This window comes from Pristis pectinata, chromosome 7, assembly GCF_009764475.1.
Source record: "Pristis pectinata isolate sPriPec2 chromosome 7, sPriPec2.1.pri, whole genome shotgun sequence".
Lineage (NCBI taxonomy): Eukaryota > Metazoa > Chordata > Chondrichthyes > Rhinopristiformes > Pristidae > Pristis > Pristis pectinata.
This window is the reverse complement of record NC_067411.1, coordinates 22,519,942-22,537,301: the sequence shown is the minus strand read 5'-3', so window position 1 is coordinate 22,537,301 and position 17,360 is coordinate 22,519,942. Positions and strand designations below refer to the sequence as shown.

General features: G+C 41.7%; 1 protein-coding gene across 1 annotated transcript in view; it reads left to right on the top strand.

Moving 5' to 3' along the window:
• thbs4a (thrombospondin 4a) overlaps positions 1-17,360 on the top strand; it is an 83,454-nt gene that overhangs the window by 57,734 nt on the left and 8,360 nt on the right. Inside the window, exons 15-20 of the mRNA XM_052019200.1 lie at positions 1,526-1,578; positions 3,483-3,676; positions 5,627-5,805; positions 7,642-7,690; positions 11,200-11,396; positions 13,749-13,921. Coding sequence (XP_051875160.1) covers positions 1,526-1,578; positions 3,483-3,676; positions 5,627-5,805; positions 7,642-7,690; positions 11,200-11,396; positions 13,749-13,921 — 845 coding nt within the window. The remainder of the gene's footprint in view (positions 1-1,525; positions 1,579-3,482; positions 3,677-5,626; positions 5,806-7,641; positions 7,691-11,199; positions 11,397-13,748; positions 13,922-17,360) is intronic.

Below are 17,360 nucleotides of genomic sequence, written 5' to 3'. Positions count from 1 at the left end.
CATCTACACCTCACTTCTGGAATTCAACTCATTAGTCCATATTTGGACGAAGTATAATAAGTTCTGGGGCTGAATGGTCTTGGCAAAAACCAAATTGGGACTTCGTGATCATTAGCTAGACTGGATTTGTCCTTTTTGTGAGCACAACATATCTGGGTAATTTCCCACATTGTCAGATAAATTTCAGTGCATTAAGTGTTCAGGAACACCCTAGTCAGAGGTAGGTATCCAGTGCTTTCAGCCATCACTTGACATCACATGGAATGGCCCTCCAAGCCATATACCATTCAGACTTGCAAATACATCACTGTTCCTTCACCGCCGCTGGGTCAAAATCCTGGAACTCCCTCTCTAACAGCATTGTGGGTATACCCATACCTCAAGGACTGCAGCTGTTCAAGAAGGCAGCTCACCACCACCTTCTCAAGGGTAACTAGGGATGCAATAGAATGCTGTCTCAGCCTGTGAAGCCCACATCTCTTGAATGTGAAAAAAATTGGCTTCTGTGGGGATCGCAAGAGGAATCTGAGATGGATCATCCAAACAATTCTGGCTAAACATGTTTGTGAATGCTTCAGCCTTGTCTTTAACACTCATATGCTGGGCCCCACCATCACTGAGGAGGGGCTTGGAATCTTCTCCTGTTTCTTGTTTAATTTTTCCACCACCAATCATTATTAGGTGCAACAGGACTGTGGAACTTTCTGATCCTTTAATTGTGGGGTCTTTTATCTCTGTTTGATTTAAGTTTTTTTTTTAAAACTGTTTGGCACATATGGAATGCTGTGTTGCAGCTTCAACAGTTTGGCATCCTACTTATAGGTGTACCTGGTGGTTGCTCCCAACCTGACCTTCTGTACTCCTCATTGAACAAGGTTTGATCCCCTTGTTTGGTTTTAATGATAGAATGGTGGATTCTGACCTTGGGTGCTGGTTGTGTGGAGTTTAACTGTTCTCCTTGCAACAGCATTGGTTTCCCTCAGGTGCTCTGGTTTCATCCCACGTCCCAAAGACATGCTATTTTGTAGGGTTAATTGGCTACTGTGAATTTCCCCTGAAGCAGGTGGATGGCAGGAGAATCAGAGGGAGGTTTATGGGCATCTGAGAAGAATAGGCTACAGGGAAATAGTGGGGGAATGGAATGGATGGGGATGGTCTGAGATCCTGCATAGTTGGGCCTAATGGCCTCCATCTGTGTAAAGTGTATATTTAGATCATTGCCAACAGATAATAATTATCAAAGTGAGAAACTGTATTTTGGAGAAAATGTAGTCATATCACTTTACTCAAGGATTTCCTTCTGATGTCATGTTCCAGAAATGCCTCGATCTGTTGGTGGAAAATAAAGCTTTGTTTTTCTAATTGCTCCTGTTAATTAGTTTCTCGAATTGTAATCTGCATCAGTTTGTGTGGGATTGTATACATCATACTGTGAAGACAGAACAACTGCTCTCCTTTATAAGTAGAGAGGTTTATGACCTGTTTCCTTTTCCACTAACACCCACTGTTGTTTTTCTGTTCGCAGTCAGACATTGACAATGATCTTGTTGGAGATTCCTGTGATACAAATCAAGACAGGTACTTTGTTAGTTGTATGATCAGATATCTTGTTATGAAACTGAAATGTACTGCCTTGTCTTGATAAGGAAAGGTAGCCGCTTTTAACGTTATAATCTAGTAGCTGACGTGGCAGTCTTATCAAACACTTCATATCATGCATGTTTCTGTTATTTAACGGAGGACATTAAATTATTTATCTTAATACCACAGCCTGAGTTAGTGGATAGTCTGTACTAGATAAGGTATCTTTATTAGTCGCATGTACATTGAAACACACATTGAAATGCATCTTTTGCATAGAATGTTATGGGGGCTGCCTGCAAGTGTCGCCACGCTTCCGGCGCCAACATATTATGCCCACAACTTCCTAAACCGTACGTCTTTGGCATGTGGGAGGAAACCGGAGCACCCGGAGGAAACCCATGCAGACACGGAGAACGTATAAACTCCTTACAGATAGTGGCCGGAATTGAACCCGGGTCACTGGCGCTGTCAAGTGTTACGCTAACTGCTACACCACCGTGCTAATAGATGGTGATTAGTTAAATGTTTGCTCCAGTGCAGTAACCAATGTGTAAGGTGCAGTCACTGTATTTTAATATAATTAAAACGTTTGTCAATTAAAAAATATATTTTAATATATTTTAATCCTAAATGTCATTATGAAAACATTAATAATAATTTAAAGAAAAATAAATGCTATTGAAGTTTCATTATCAGGTAATGATCATCAGAAAATGAAAATGAGTTTGTGTGCTCCTTGATCCCCTGCCATAACTTCAGCAGCAGATTGCTGGAACCTATGACTGAAAATGTCACTAACACTGTTCCCTGGGAATTCCACTGATCAGTCAGTGATATGTCTGGAAAATCCCTAGGGGAATTTGGGGCCTACATAAGAGCTAAACTGCTTTGAATTTGATCATTTTTATCAGCACCTTTATTCTGGATGTGTTTAGAAATCATTGAAGGAGTTTGACGGGTGTGCCATTGATACTGATGGTAGAGTTTGTAAGATCTGGCAGTCCTTTTAGGCTGATGTTAGAACCAGGACCTCTGTATGTTGCTTTTGAACCAAATTTTTCAATATTTGAGGATCTTTCTTGAGGAACTTTTTGCACTGTGCTTCTTGGTGGGAGGTGCTTCCTCTAGATCTGTATGTAAGAAATCTTGTTGCAGGAAAACTGTGCATAGTACCCACCCAAATTTGTGATCTTGGTGTGTAATTTCCATTCTGTGAGGTGGAAAATTATTCCAGTAAATATAGTCAAATATCAGTGGGATTGATTCAAAATCCACCTATGCAAATGTTTTGATTGGTTACTCAATGCTCAAAACACACATGTATCAAGAGTGTCTAACAACTTTTAAAACCACAGTGGCAGCAGTAACATTTTCCATTCCTTGTGTAACTTCCCTAAATAAAGTGGAAATTATTCAATTTGTTGACAAATCTTGCTAAACATTTCAACAGATAATAACTTTATAACAGGGCAATCTTGAATTCCCACATGTGTTGATGCTTCCATTATGCTCTCCATTGGGAAATGCTTCCATCCTGGTAAAGCTCTGAGCATAACCTAATAAACCAAGATTTGCCTGGGCAAAGTTTACTATTTCATTGAATTTGTTTAAGTGTGTGTGTGTGTGTGTGTGTGTGTGTGTGTGTGTGTGTGTGTGTGTGTGTGTGTGTGTGTGTGTGTGTGTGTGTGTGTGTGTGCATGAGTCAGTTTGAGAGCTGGATCTTTACTTTTAGTATTATAAATGTGATTGATGCTGTTAAATGTACGGTATATACAGTATATAACAGCTATTCGGTGCACAGCAACAGAGAGCTTTAAAAGCATGAAGGAAAGATTATTGAAAAAGGTCACATTAGCTAAAACGATGCTGTGTTCCAATGTTTTGTTTTTCTTTGACAGTGATGGAGACGGGCACCAAGACAGCAATGACAACTGCCCCACCATCATTAACAGCTCCCAGCTCGACACAGATAAGGATGGGCTTGGAGATGAGTGTGACGATGATGATGATAATGATGGAATTCCAGATGTTTTCCCCCCTGGCCCAGATAATTGTAGGCTGGTAGCCAATCCAGGACAGGAGGATGATAACTGTGAGTATGTACGCTCTGCTCTGCTGAAGTATGGAACGGAGAAATCTAATTGGGCCGATACACTTTGAAATGTCATGAGCTCTACTTAACCACAGCAAAACCTCCAGATATATAATGCTATTGATTTTCTCACTGTGACCAGAGTATAAGCCTTCTTATAAGGCTTCTATTACAAATTCAATTATAAAGTCATCCCCAGTTATTTCTATAGAGGATTGCAACGTAATGCTGCACTAGAATCCAGCAGCCTGGACCAGGAGGTCATAGAGTCACAAAGGTATACAGCAATGGAAAGAGGCCCTTCAGCCCAATTCATCCATGGCGACCAGCGAGCCTGTCTGGGCTAGTCTCATTTGCCTGCATTTGGCCCATATCCCTTTAAACCTTTCCTATCCATGTAGCTGCCAAATGTCTCTTAACTGCTGGAATTGTACCCACCTCTACCATTTCATCTGACAGCTCATTCCATATACGCACCACCATCTGTGTGGAAAAAGTTGACCCTCATGTCCCCTTTAAATCTTTCCCCTCTCACTTTAAACATGCCTTCTAGGCTTAGACTCCCCTACCCTGGGAAAAAGACAGTGACTATCTAGCTGATCTATTCCCCTCATGGTTTTATAAACTTCTACAAGGCCACCTCTCAGTCTCCTTCGCTCCAGGGAAAACAGTCCCAACCTACCCAGTCTCTCGTTATAACTCAAGCCCTCCAGTCCTGGCAACATCCTTTTGAATCTTTTCTGCGCCCTCTCCGACTTAATCACATCCTCCCTATAATATAGCATCCAGAACTGCACACTATACTCCAAGTGCGGCCTCACCAACATCTTGTACAGCTGTAACGTGGCATCCCAATCTTGCAGTCAACGCCCCTACCGATGAAAGCAAGCGTGCCAAACGCCACCTTCAGCACCCTGTATAACTGTGTTGCCTCTTTCAGGGAACTATGTATTTGTACCCCTAGGTCTCTCTGTTCCACAAAATTCCCCAGGGCCCTGCCTTTTGCTGTGTATATCCTAACCTTTGGTAACTTCCCAAAATGCATTTCTTTGCATACCTGAGTTAAATTCCATCTGTCATCGCTTTTCTCACTTTCACAGTTGTTCTTTTTCCCCTTGTAACCTTAGACAAACTTCTTCACCATCCACTATACCACCACAGACTTACTAATTATACCACCGATATTCTCATCCAAATCATGAATATATATGACAAAGGACAAGGGACCCACCACTGATCCCTGGCACAGGCCTCCAATCTGAAAACGAACCCTCCACCACCACCCTCTGACTCCTACCACCAAGCCAATATTGTATCCAATTGGCTAGCTGACCCTGGATTCCATGTGATCTAACCTTCCAGACCAGACCACTATGTGAAGTGTGAGATCAAATCACACCACAACTAAGTAAATCTGTACTTTCTTTAAAAAGAGCAAAATCTAGAGTTGGGTGGGCATATCCCCAACCTTTGCCTGGTTACTGCAGCAGCCAGAGAACAGTAGAGCTGCTTTGTGGTGCAGGGTCCGTACATTGATGTGATTGGTTAGCCAAAGCCTTTGAAGGTTGTAGAAGTAAATGAAATGGGAAGCTCCTGATCTTCACCCTTGACCTTAGTTGTCATCTATCTTTATGCAATAATGATGCTGTTCCTTGGGTTGTGCTAATTTACATTACAAGCAGCATCTGCCACTGTTAGAATAGAAAGCACTTAATTTCTATTTCTGCATGCAATAAGAAATTGCTTGTGAATGCTGGCCTATGTCAGCTTGACAAACAGTTATTCAATTCAAAAGATATCCAAATCTCAGTTTTTTGTGGCTTTTTTCTATAACATGTTTTGATAGTTATCAATTAAACAATTACAGTCTGTTAATGTGAATTATCATGCCTTATGAAAAATGATAAAAGTGCATTTTGCAATTACAAAACTTTTACTTATCTTGCTTAGTTGATGGAGTTGGAGACATTTGTGAAGGTGATTTTGATCAAGACACCATCATTGATAGAATAGATGTTTGCCCTGAGAATGCAGAAGTTACTTTAACGGATTTCAGAGCATACCAGACTGTTGTCCTTGATCCTGAAGGGGATGCACAAATTGATCCAAACTGGGTGGTACTTAACCAGGTGAGAATTAACGTTAATAACGTTATTTAATTTAAGACTAGTTTGATCATAAGTACTGGATTGTTGAAGGCATGGCAGCTAATATAAGACAGCGTTCCAGTCTTAAATTAGCAACCATGCCTTCAGCTATCTGGTGCTTATGATCTGGAATTCCATCCCTAAACACTTTATTTCTCTTAAACTGCACAATTCCCTCCAGTAACCTTACACCTCTCTATCTCTCTCCATTCCTTTTAACACCTGTTTATCCTCATTTCTCCTCATGTGGCTCACTATCGAATTTTGTTTGTTAACACTTCTGTGTAGAGCCCTGGGATACAATAAAGGCACTATGTTAATGCAGAATATAAATTGATTATCTTCTATCCTTTTGTTATCTTTATACTGCACTGATGAAGTGTTTCCTGGCTGGACTCCTACTTTACACCACCCATATATTTGAACATGTTTAAAACTCTGCTGTCCACATCCTAACTTGCATTAAATCTCAATCACCCATCATCCCTGTGCATTGACCTGCAGTGGTCTGGCAACAGTTTGATTTTAAAATTCTTGTATTCAAATACTTTTCACTTCCCTGGTTCTGTAAGCTTTTTTCAACTCTAAAACCTACTGACGTCTCTGCAATCCTCCAGTTCCAGGCTCTGGCACATTAGAATTTAGAACAGTACAGCACAGGAACAGGCCCTTCAGCCAAACTAATTAAGCCAATGATGCCTAATTACACTAATCTCTTCTACCTGCAAAAGGGATTTCTACCATTCTATCATTCCCAGTGTTCTTTGTTGTCCAGCCTCTAAACTGTGTATGAAAAACAGAAAATGCCAGGAATATTCCACAGGTCAGGCAACATCAGTGGAAAGAGAAACAGAGTTAATGTTTCAGGTTGAAGACCCTTCATCTGAATGGGAAAGAGAGAAAACAATTATGTTTTATGTTGCCAAGAAGGTGGAGGGGAGAGGTGGATAGAACAAATAATGTGGTCAGGGTGGACGTGGGGCTAAGTCATAGAAGTTTTTGGGTTGATTTGGCCAGAGAGAAAAACATTGGAACTGAAGCGATGAGATGATGGGTATCAGGCAAAGGAAGGGGCTGTAGAAGATGCTCAGCAAATCAGCCTGTGCTAAAGGATAGAGGAAAAATGAGCCAATGTCACAGATGGATGACTTACAGCGGAAATAACTAGATCTGACACAGACAGCAAAAGCAAGTGATCTGTTGTAAGATTCAATATTGAGTGTGGAAGGCTGCAACGTGCCAGAGAGAAGATGAGGTGCTGTTCCTCACACTTTATCCTTGCTCTGTTCAGGAGGAGAGGGGATGGGAGCAGAGATGTGGGAAGTGGATGAGATCCAGCCAAGAGCTTTGTCAATTCTGGTAGAGAGAAAGCCAAGGTTCAGGAAGAAGGAAGCGATTTCAGAGCCACCTCTGTGTAAAGCCTTGTCATCAAAGCAACTACAACAGAGACTGGAGAATGGAATGGAGTGCTTACAGGAAGCAGGGTGGGAGAAGTATTGTTGAGATAGCTATGGGGGTCTGTAGGCCTGTAATGGAGGCTTGTTACTTATCCATCCCCTGAGATGGGGTCGAAGAAATCCGGAAGGGGACGGGTAGAGCATGCTCTGTAATTTCCTCCCTAAATTTCTTCAACTCATGGCTCTCCTTTCATTGGTCAATTAACATTGACTCTCTGGTTAAGCCTTTGAATACTTCTTCTCATATATAACTCCACATATAACTTGTTGGATTGTCATTTCTGTAAAATGTCCTGCGATACATTAAAGGTGCCATGTAGGTTGTTGTTGCTACCTTCCCTAACCAATTGATTCATTTCAGGGAATGGAAATTGTGCAGACAATGAACAGCGATCCTGGCCTGGCGGTTGGTATGTAAAATCACACAATGCATTCAATGTCCTTATTATAACTATCAGCAGAGCAAAAAAGGCACAGTGACGCCAAATAGATAATTAGAACATTTCAGTCCTTAACATGTAAATTTAACATGTAGATTGATTCCAGTATTGTTGCTGTAACACTTCTCAGCAGATTTATCCTTAGCCCTCTTTGATACTCTGTTTTTCACGGCCCTTGGTCCTTAAAACCACCCTCTTCTGCCAGTATTCCAGATCAGCTGGTGTGCACTAGAGACTGTTTTCCACCTGCTGGGCTCCAGGATCGATAGCTGTTAGTTCAAACTCCTCCCTCCTGTACTCCTCCTTGGCCACTGGTTCCAGTCTGTCCTTTGAATAACTCCTGAACCCCTTCCCTTCCAAAACCAACTCCAAATCTGAACACTAGTTCATGCATGCTTCAGTTTGACTCTGAAGTGCCCACCACCCCACCACCGACCTTAACTTTCAGGGAGACGTTTCGGGTCAAACCCTGCAGCAGCGTTTAAGTTACAAACCTGCATCCTGATGCAGGATTGTGACCTGAAATGTTGACAATTCCCTTCCCCCCCCCCCCACCCCCCACCCCCGACAGATGCTGCTCACCCCGCTGAGTTCTTCCAGCAGATTGTTTATTACCAACTTTACAATGGGCTCCTTCATTCTTTCCTTTTCACTCTGATGGGAGCATTTATTCCCTACTCTGCCAATGCATCCACATTTGCTTTGTCTTCACGTCTGTGCATATTTTGACTGCCACTCCTTTCCTGACTTTGTCACTTCTATATTCCTCTTGGTACCTCTCAACCACCCCACACTATGCCATCTCTCTTTCCCGATATCTGCTCATGGCACATTCATTACTTCCCTCCAGAGGGAGACCAGTTCCCTCAAAAGCTTACAGGATTTTTCAATACCCTTGCAGAACAAAGACTGACCCCATGCTTCACCTCTTCAGTTTTCCTTGCCATTGGTCACTGTGCCTTCAGTCTATATCAGCTGTACACTCCCTACACCCTACGCCAGATCCTCCAAAACATTTCTTTAAATCAACCTCTCTCATCAGCCTTTTAATCACTCTTTCTGATAACTTCATTCTTGGTTCAGCATCTGCTTTTTGATTAGGTCATTGTTAAACACTTTAAAACCTTTGTATATGTTAAAGGTGCTTTTTAATACATATTCTTATTATTATTTAACACCATAAAAATGTAAGGTAAATGACAAGGAATAGAAATATTTCAACATGCTTTGTCAAAATATTTTTATCAGGTACAGAGACAACAGTTAAACAACACTCATAAGAGCACATCCTTACATAATAAATCCCTAAAGTTCTCTTTAGTTAAAGTGGAAATTACAAAAGAATCAATCATAAAAGTAAGGTAGTCACTAGTAAATTCAATAATAAATTCAGGTGAAACCTCCTGACACAGAGAAATGATGATAGAACATAGAACATGATAAACATGATAGAACATGATGATAGAACATGATGTATGAAACTCACTGCCATATGGAGTGTTTGAGGTGATGCAGAACTGGAATCTCCCCTGGTCCCATACTTTTTACAATAAGCCAGTAATGTGATACTGTCACCTGTGCAGAAATCCTGACTAGGGATTATTTTATAAATGACAACAAACCAAAATTCCTTATTCTGTAGTGCAATGCCTTTACTCGAGTTTGAGAGGTTACACTGGGGCCACAGAGACATACATTGGGGAAGCAGGATCTTCTGTCCACTGAGTCCATACCAATCATCAACAACCCATTTGCACCAATCCCACATTAATCCTATTTTTTATTCTCCCCACATTCTCATCAACTTCACCCAGATTCAAAAAAGGGATAATTTACAGCGGCCAATTAACCTACCAACCCACACGTTTTTGGGATGTGGAAGGAAACCCACAAGATCACAGGGAGAAGGTGCAAACTCTACACAGACAGTATCTGAAGTCAGGATTGAACTTGGGTCCCTGGCACTGTGAAGCAGTGGCTCTACTAGATGTGCCACAATGCCAGTAATCTCAATGAGACAAGTGGCACCAGGATAAACCTTTCCTCTGTAGCCCAGCTTGCCATGCACTAAACCTTGCATAGATTCATGACCATCCCTGGCAACAGTTCATCAATGATTCAATGAGATGTGTCTCCCAGTGAATGACCAGCTCACTCCCCTGACTGCAGTTCGTGTCTCAGAGGTCCACCTGCCAACATCTGCTGGTGATAGACCAGTTCACCCTTCCTAGCTGCAAAAACTCTGCAGCTGATTCTGTCCTGACTGTAGTCCCTTTCCTGACTGAAATAGTTCTGTTGCTGAGTATAATATTTGTCCTGTGGCTGATTGTAGTAACTGTCCTGACTGTAGCCCCTGCCCTGACCTCAGTAACTCCGAGTGATGTAGCCCCAGTACTGACGGCAGCCCCAGTCCGGACTGCAATAACTCTATTTGTTAAAATCCCACTGCTGTTTTGCACCTTCACCTCCCCTGCTGGCCTGAGCAAACAGTCCTTCAGCTCTCTTCCCCTTTGCTGGCTGATACCTATATCAGCTGATTGACACAATTTTAAGAATTACAGTGGGATACTTTACTACAATATCTTGGATGTGAAAGAATTTCTTCACAGAATTATACATTTACCAAGGGAGCACACTTTACTTGAGGAAATACAAGCTTTTAAACTTCCCAGATTTTGCTGTATCTAAGCCAAATCTATGCCATACATAAACAAACAACTCCTCCACTTTATTTCCAAATGCTTTTTTGGACAAGACTCAGGTTTAAGGAGCCTCTATTTCAGCACAGTGATGTGAATGCTAGCTCTTTGGATAAGCAAGCACCCCAGGTGGCCAAACTTGTCGACTCCTTACTGTCACCCAGGCCCACTGTTACCCGCAGCCTGAGTTCAAAGCCTTCCAAAAGTTTGGTTCTCTCAAATCAAGATGGGAAGGGAAACAACATTTTTTCAACCCAGTCCTGGAACATGTCACAGAATGTTCAGTGCCAGCACCATGTTCCAGACCTCCTCCCATAGGTATTGCTCCAGCGAAGATCAGGAGTCAGATCGCCATTCCTACACTGTCACTGGGTCAAAATCCTGGACTCCGTCCCTTACAGCATTGTGGGTATACCCACACCTCAAGGACTGTGGTGTTCAAGAAGGCAGCTCCACCACTACATTCTCAAGGGCAGTTAAGGATGGGCAGTTAAATGGTGATTTAGCCTATGAAGCCCACACCCTTTGAATGAATAAAAAAAAGCATATGAGGGAGAAAGACATAGAAGGATATGTTGATGGGGTGAATGAGGTAAAGTAGGAGGAAATTCAACTGCACCATAGTCCTTTTGGGCTTGTTTTGTGTTACAAATACAATGGGAAAATATTTAGTTTTATGCCTACTGCATTAACACATTTAAGAGCATTTACATTGATGGCTGGTTGGTTATAAAGAAAAGATGGTCAGCGGACTGACGGCTGAATCTTATCACCTGACAGGCTATACTGCATTTAATGGAGTTGATTTTGAGGGTACGTTCCATGTCAACACCATGACTGATGATGATTACGCTGGTTTCATATTTGGATATCAGGACAGCTCCAGCTTCTATGTGGTGATGTGGAAACAGACAGAGCAGACGTACTGGCAAGCTACCCCGTTCCGTGCTGTGGCTGAGCCAGGCATCCAGCTCAAGGTACAGAGGCCACCTAGGTCAACAGTCCAGCTTTTCCCAGGGAGGCGCGTGTGGTTTAGATTGAGTTTTAACAGTATTCTCCATCTGGAGAATCAGCACCCTTCTCTTCAATCCCCACCACCACACCCCCAGCTCTATGAATCCTTCATCCTGCCCATCTCCCAAGTTCCCCTTCCTCTCCAGTCAGTTTTCTGCCTCTGTCTCCTGTATGACTGTGGTGAGTGATATCTACCCTCCCTTGTCTGCCTCAACCAGTTTTCAGCCTTTGACTCAGGCAATCACGCCATCCTCCTCTGATACTTCGCCACTCTCAACAGGCCCAATAGCTCTGAATTTGCCTGCTTCACTGATCCAGTCCCAGTCCCAGTCCCAGTCCCAGCCAGAAAGTCACCCAGATGGCTCCTCCTACCTGTCAGCACTCTTATCTTCAAGGAGTATCCTTGTGTCTCTCCTATGTCTACCAAGTGTCCCTTAGCAACATCATCAGAAAACACAGGTGTATGTACAGATGACTCCCAGTCCTTTTGATACCTCCTCTGTATAAAAATTGTCAGGCATTCTGTGTGATATCAAGCAAGAAAGGAAATTTGTTCCAACAAAATGTTGCAGCTTGAGGCCCTCATTTGCATTGCCTACATGAAATTCCATTGCCTAGGCATGACCAACCCTTTTCCTAGTACTTGTCTGAGGTTGAACTAAGTAATCATAACTTTTATGACCTGTTTGCCCCCGAAATGAGATTTGGATCACATATCCATCCCATCACAAGATCTGCTGATCTCCACTTCCATAACATTATCCTCCTACTTGCCTCAGCTCAGCTGCTGCTCAAATATTCAAGCCTTTGTTATCCCTCAACTTGAGCATTCTAGCTCTGCCCAGCCTCCCTCCTCCTGCTGTCTGAAAACCTGATCTCACCCAAGACTCTGCCGCCCTTCACTACCTCTCACCCACTGCACAGATGTTCACTGACCTACACTGACTCTTGATTAAGCAACAGTTATCCTAGAAGGATCCAGCTACCAATGGTAGCGTATTTAAATTTAGGGATGGGTAAGAATTGTAGGCATACAAATATAGGAGGGGTTTGTAGGGCTGAAAGAGTCTCTAGTGATAAGGAGGGACAAAGTCACATTGAATTTGAAAACTGAGGATGACTTGACTGAGGATGATTGATAACTTATCTAAATGAAGGGTCTTGATCCAAGACATCGACTGTCCATTTCCCTCCACAGATGCTGCCTGACCTGCTGAGTTTCTCCAGCATCTTGTCTGTTGCTCCAGCCATCCTCAGTTTTCAAATTCAACATGCTGTTGTCCCTCCTTATCACAAGAATCTCTCAGCCTGACAAACCCCTCTTATATTTGTCTGCCTGCAATTCTTACTCACCCCCAAATTTAAATATTCAACCATTGGTAGCTGAACCTTCAACGGCTGAGCCCTTATCTCTGAAATTCTCTCCCTAACCATCTCCCTTTCTCCCTTTTCCTTCAAAGTATTTCTTAAAACCTACCACTATGACCAGTCTTTTTGTCATCTGATGTAATATCTCCTTATATCACTCAGTGTCAAATATTGTTGGAGAACCCTCCTATGATGAATCTTAGGGTTTATTACCATGCTGAAAGTGCATATAAATACAAGTTGTCATGCTTAATCTTTTTCCCATTTTGTTTTAAACTTAAGTGCTTGCAAGATGCCTTGTAACTCCATTAAGTTAGGTGTTGATTCCAGGCCAACTCTGCATGTGCAACTAATTATTGAAGTGAGTCAACCAAGCAAAGTTGCAAGAAGTCAGTTTGCCACTTGCCTTTCATATTCAAATTATTTTCTCTAATTTGCTGAAATGAAGGTTCTGTCTGAGTTTTCTTCCCCTCTTGCCACTAGACTTGCTGAATACAAACTTTCTGGTGGCAAATCTCCATGCATTTCCTGAGTGTGTTTTACCTCCTGTTACCGAGTCCACCTTGCCACCCTACTTTCTGAATGGTTTGCTTGAGTGCTCTTCACTGGCTGTTGAGAATTCTCATGAGAGGTTTGTAGAGCAGTCCCCCTGACAGTAAGCTACCCTCCTGAAATAATGTCCCAAAGAAGGTCATTGAATGTAATTGTTAGTCCAGGTAATAATTAGGTTAAATTGAACTCCAGAGTCCAAAATTATTTATGAGCTCAAATGTTTCCTTGGTAACCTAAAACATTTGTGGTAATGAAGACGGAAAATGTACTTGTGCATAGCAGCTACAGAAATCTTCACCCCAACGCCCCCCCCCCCCCCGCATTCAAAGTTGTTATTTATTGTTTTGTACTGGAGCATTATTACCTGTAATCTCCTGCCATAACTGGTTCTGTAGGCAGTCAAGTCAAACACCGGACCAGGTGAGCATCTACGAAATGCGCTCTGGCATACTGGAGACACCACAGATCAGGTCCGACTACTATGGAAAGACCCCAGAGATGTAGGTTGGAAAGACAAGGTCTCTTACCGCTGGTTTTTGCAGCATAGACCCCAAATTGGATATATCAGGTAAAGTGGGAATTTATTGACCTTTTATAAATTGGATACAGCCAGTTCTTGCTAGCATGATAAAGTTAAATATACTTCCTACATGCACATCCACACCCAGAGTCAAACCATGTAGAATCTACTCCAGATACATAAAGCAAGTTAATTCAGAATATAGCTATGGATGAAAAAAAACTTCTCATTACCTATCTCGCCATCCTGGATGGCCCCACGGGGCTCTTACCCCTTTACCTCGATCTGCAGGTTCTCTTCATGCATTGATCACTCTGTCAGCCCAAATTACAGAACAAGTTTGAGGGGTTGGCCTATTTCTCTTTCTGTGTTCCATGTTTTCCTTTTATTAATTTGAATCTCTTTGCCCTTGTCTGATATAATACCTCAGATCAACCTCTCTCAGACCATTCTTTTTTTATTTGCCCTAATAAAATCACTTATGAGGTTTTACCTTCCATGACTGAAAATGGTAAGGTCCTTGAATACTTCCTAAGTTGTGCTCCTGACTCTAGGAATTTTCATGTCCCTTGTACGTTCAGAGACCTTCAACTGGACACTGATACAAACCATGTCTTGAACATGAACTATTCTGAATTGTATAACTATAATTGGCAACCATCTGCTGTTTTATTGGCTTTACTATTTACTGCTCTACATTAGGTGGAATCATTAAAAGATGAGATGACCAAGACTACATATGTTTTTATCTGTTACAAATAAAAATCACTGAAAACACTTCAGTTTTTCTCCTTCCCATGCCCACTGTTTAACAATTACGTGAATCAAATCTTATTGATTGACCTACTCTCTGACTCCTCCAGATTCACTCCCCTTCAAGTTTGATCAATTTAGTATATTTAACCAATTTGCACTGCAAATGAACAACCAATTTACAGACTCTGTAATTAGCAAGAGAAAGCAATTAAGAAAGTTTCCTTAACAAAATTACTTCCAACCATCTAACAGTGGGATTTCTTATGAGCTGCAGTGTTTGATGCATTCTTGCAAAAGGATGAAATGTTTTATATTCATGACAAAAAGAATGATGTATGTCCTATAGAAAGGTTTTTCTCCACAAATGAATTAATGTCACTTGTGCATGGATTTTGTGGTCAAGAATTTTCCGTGTTTGTTCACAAAATTCAACAAAAGGGGATCTGAGGGATAAAAAGGGGATCTGAGAGGTAAATTTTTCACTTTAAGGGTAGTTGGTATCTGGAACGAGCTGCCAGAGGAGACAGGGATAGTAACAACATTTTCACAGGCATCTACACAGATACTTGAATGAGCTGGGCATAGAGGAATATAGAATTAATGCAGACAAGTGGGATTAGCGTGGATAGGCATGATGGCTGGCATAAATGCAGTGGGCCGAAGGGCCTGTTTCTATGCTGTACGACTCTGACTCTATAACTTCTTAATCAATTCAGCCACCGTTAGACACCTGTAAAGTGTTTGTTCTGTAAATATTTTAGCTGTATTTAAAATAATAAAACTAGGAAATGAGTAAAATTCAAATATGGACTTGCTTAAGTTAATGCTGTGGTAGAATCTGCCATTAAATGCATCATTCCATTTATGGCATCACCTGAAATTTCATGCAACAATAACTGCCCGCGCAGGATGGACAAACAGGGATGCACATTGACTCTCCAGCAAGTCCAAAACGGGTGACAACAATCCATCTCATAAACCTTACTTCACCTGGCTTTACTGAACACCATCAGACAAGGACAATGGCTGTCCTAGACTGTTGACTAAAGACAAATCCATTCAGCGAGAGTTGAGAAGAAATTTCTTCACCCAGAGGGTAGTGAATCTGTGGAATTCTCTACCCTAAAGGCCATGGAGGCTCAGTCACTTAGTACATTCAAGATAGAGATTGTTAATTTTTTTTAATATTAAGTGATTCAAAAGATATAGGATGTGCAGGAAAATGGTAATGAGGGAAAAGATTAGCCATGTTCTTATTGGATAGCAGAGAAGGTTCAAAGGGCCAAATGGTCTACTTCTACTATTTCTTATGCTCAATCCACATAATGATGGAACTGCTCTTGGGTTTAAACCTTGAGCTGGAGCAGCACATGGTGTCGTCATTGCAACATTTTCCATATCAAGTTACCTACAGGTAAAAAACTGATTTTTTTCAAGTGCGATCAGATACCTCTCACAGCAAGTTTAAACCACTTCCTGTCAGCACAAAGTATCACACGAAGTTTCACTCTCCTGCAGTATGATATTTGGCATCATTCAAGTTAATTTTAACACTGAATGTTTGATGCCAATGTATGAAATTGAAAGGCAGGAAATAACCAATTGGTCCATTCAGATGGTTGGAGGTCTCCCACACTCTGTGTACACCCCCATCCACCCCTCATACTCAGGTCATCTTTTGGGGATGTCATAAACAGAGATTAAACCTGGGACTAATAAAAGAACAAAATATACTGGAAAATTTCTCTCAGTCCAGACCCCCTCAGGCAATTGAAAGCACTGCAGGAGATGACATGGGCCAATGTTATTTATTAAAGTACTTACCATCTGTGAATCAGGATCTATGCCCCAGCCAGGAACCGGCCCTGCTCTATGTTGAAGGTGTATGGGGAATTAGTACTCTCAAGTGTTCTGGAGGATATAACCAAGCTCCCCACATCAACTAGCTTTCTAGCATTCCACACAAAAAAAGAAGACAAATCCATTCCCTCTATAGCTAGGAGGGATCCAAGGTATCTAAAAGAAAAATAATATAGTCTTCCAAAATAAGATAAGATTTCTTTATTAGTCACATGTACATTGAAACACACAGTGAAATGCATCTTTTTGTATAGGGTGTTCTGGGGCAGCCATGCTTCCCGGCACCAACATAGCATGCCCACAACTCCTAACTCGTATTGTCTTTGGAATGTGGGAGGAAACCGGAGCACCGGAGGAAACCCCACACAGACACGGGGAGAACGTACAAACTCTTACAGACAGTGGCCGGAATTGAACCTGGGTCGCTGGCACTGTAAAGCGTACACTAACCGCTACACCACTGATTGACCTGGAACTTCATTGGACAGCCTGCGTTCAGAGGTGATCCATTAGCCTGGGAGTTAGGAACAGCTGATATTGGTAATTGGTTTATTATTGTCACGTGTACCAAAAAAAACCTTGTTTTGTATGCCATCCATATAGATCATCGCAAAAAGACGCATTTCACTGTGTGTTTCAATGTACATGTGACTAATAAATAAATATCTTAAATATCTTGATCATAGTACATCTAGGTAGTACAAAGGGAAAAGCAATAACATAATGCACAATGTAGTGTTAGTTACCGTTACAGAGAAAGTGCAGTGCAAGTAGACAAATAAGGCACTAGGACCACGACAAGGTAGATTGAGAGATTAAGAGTTCATCTCTATCATACCAGAGTTCCATTCAAGGGTCTTATGACAACAGG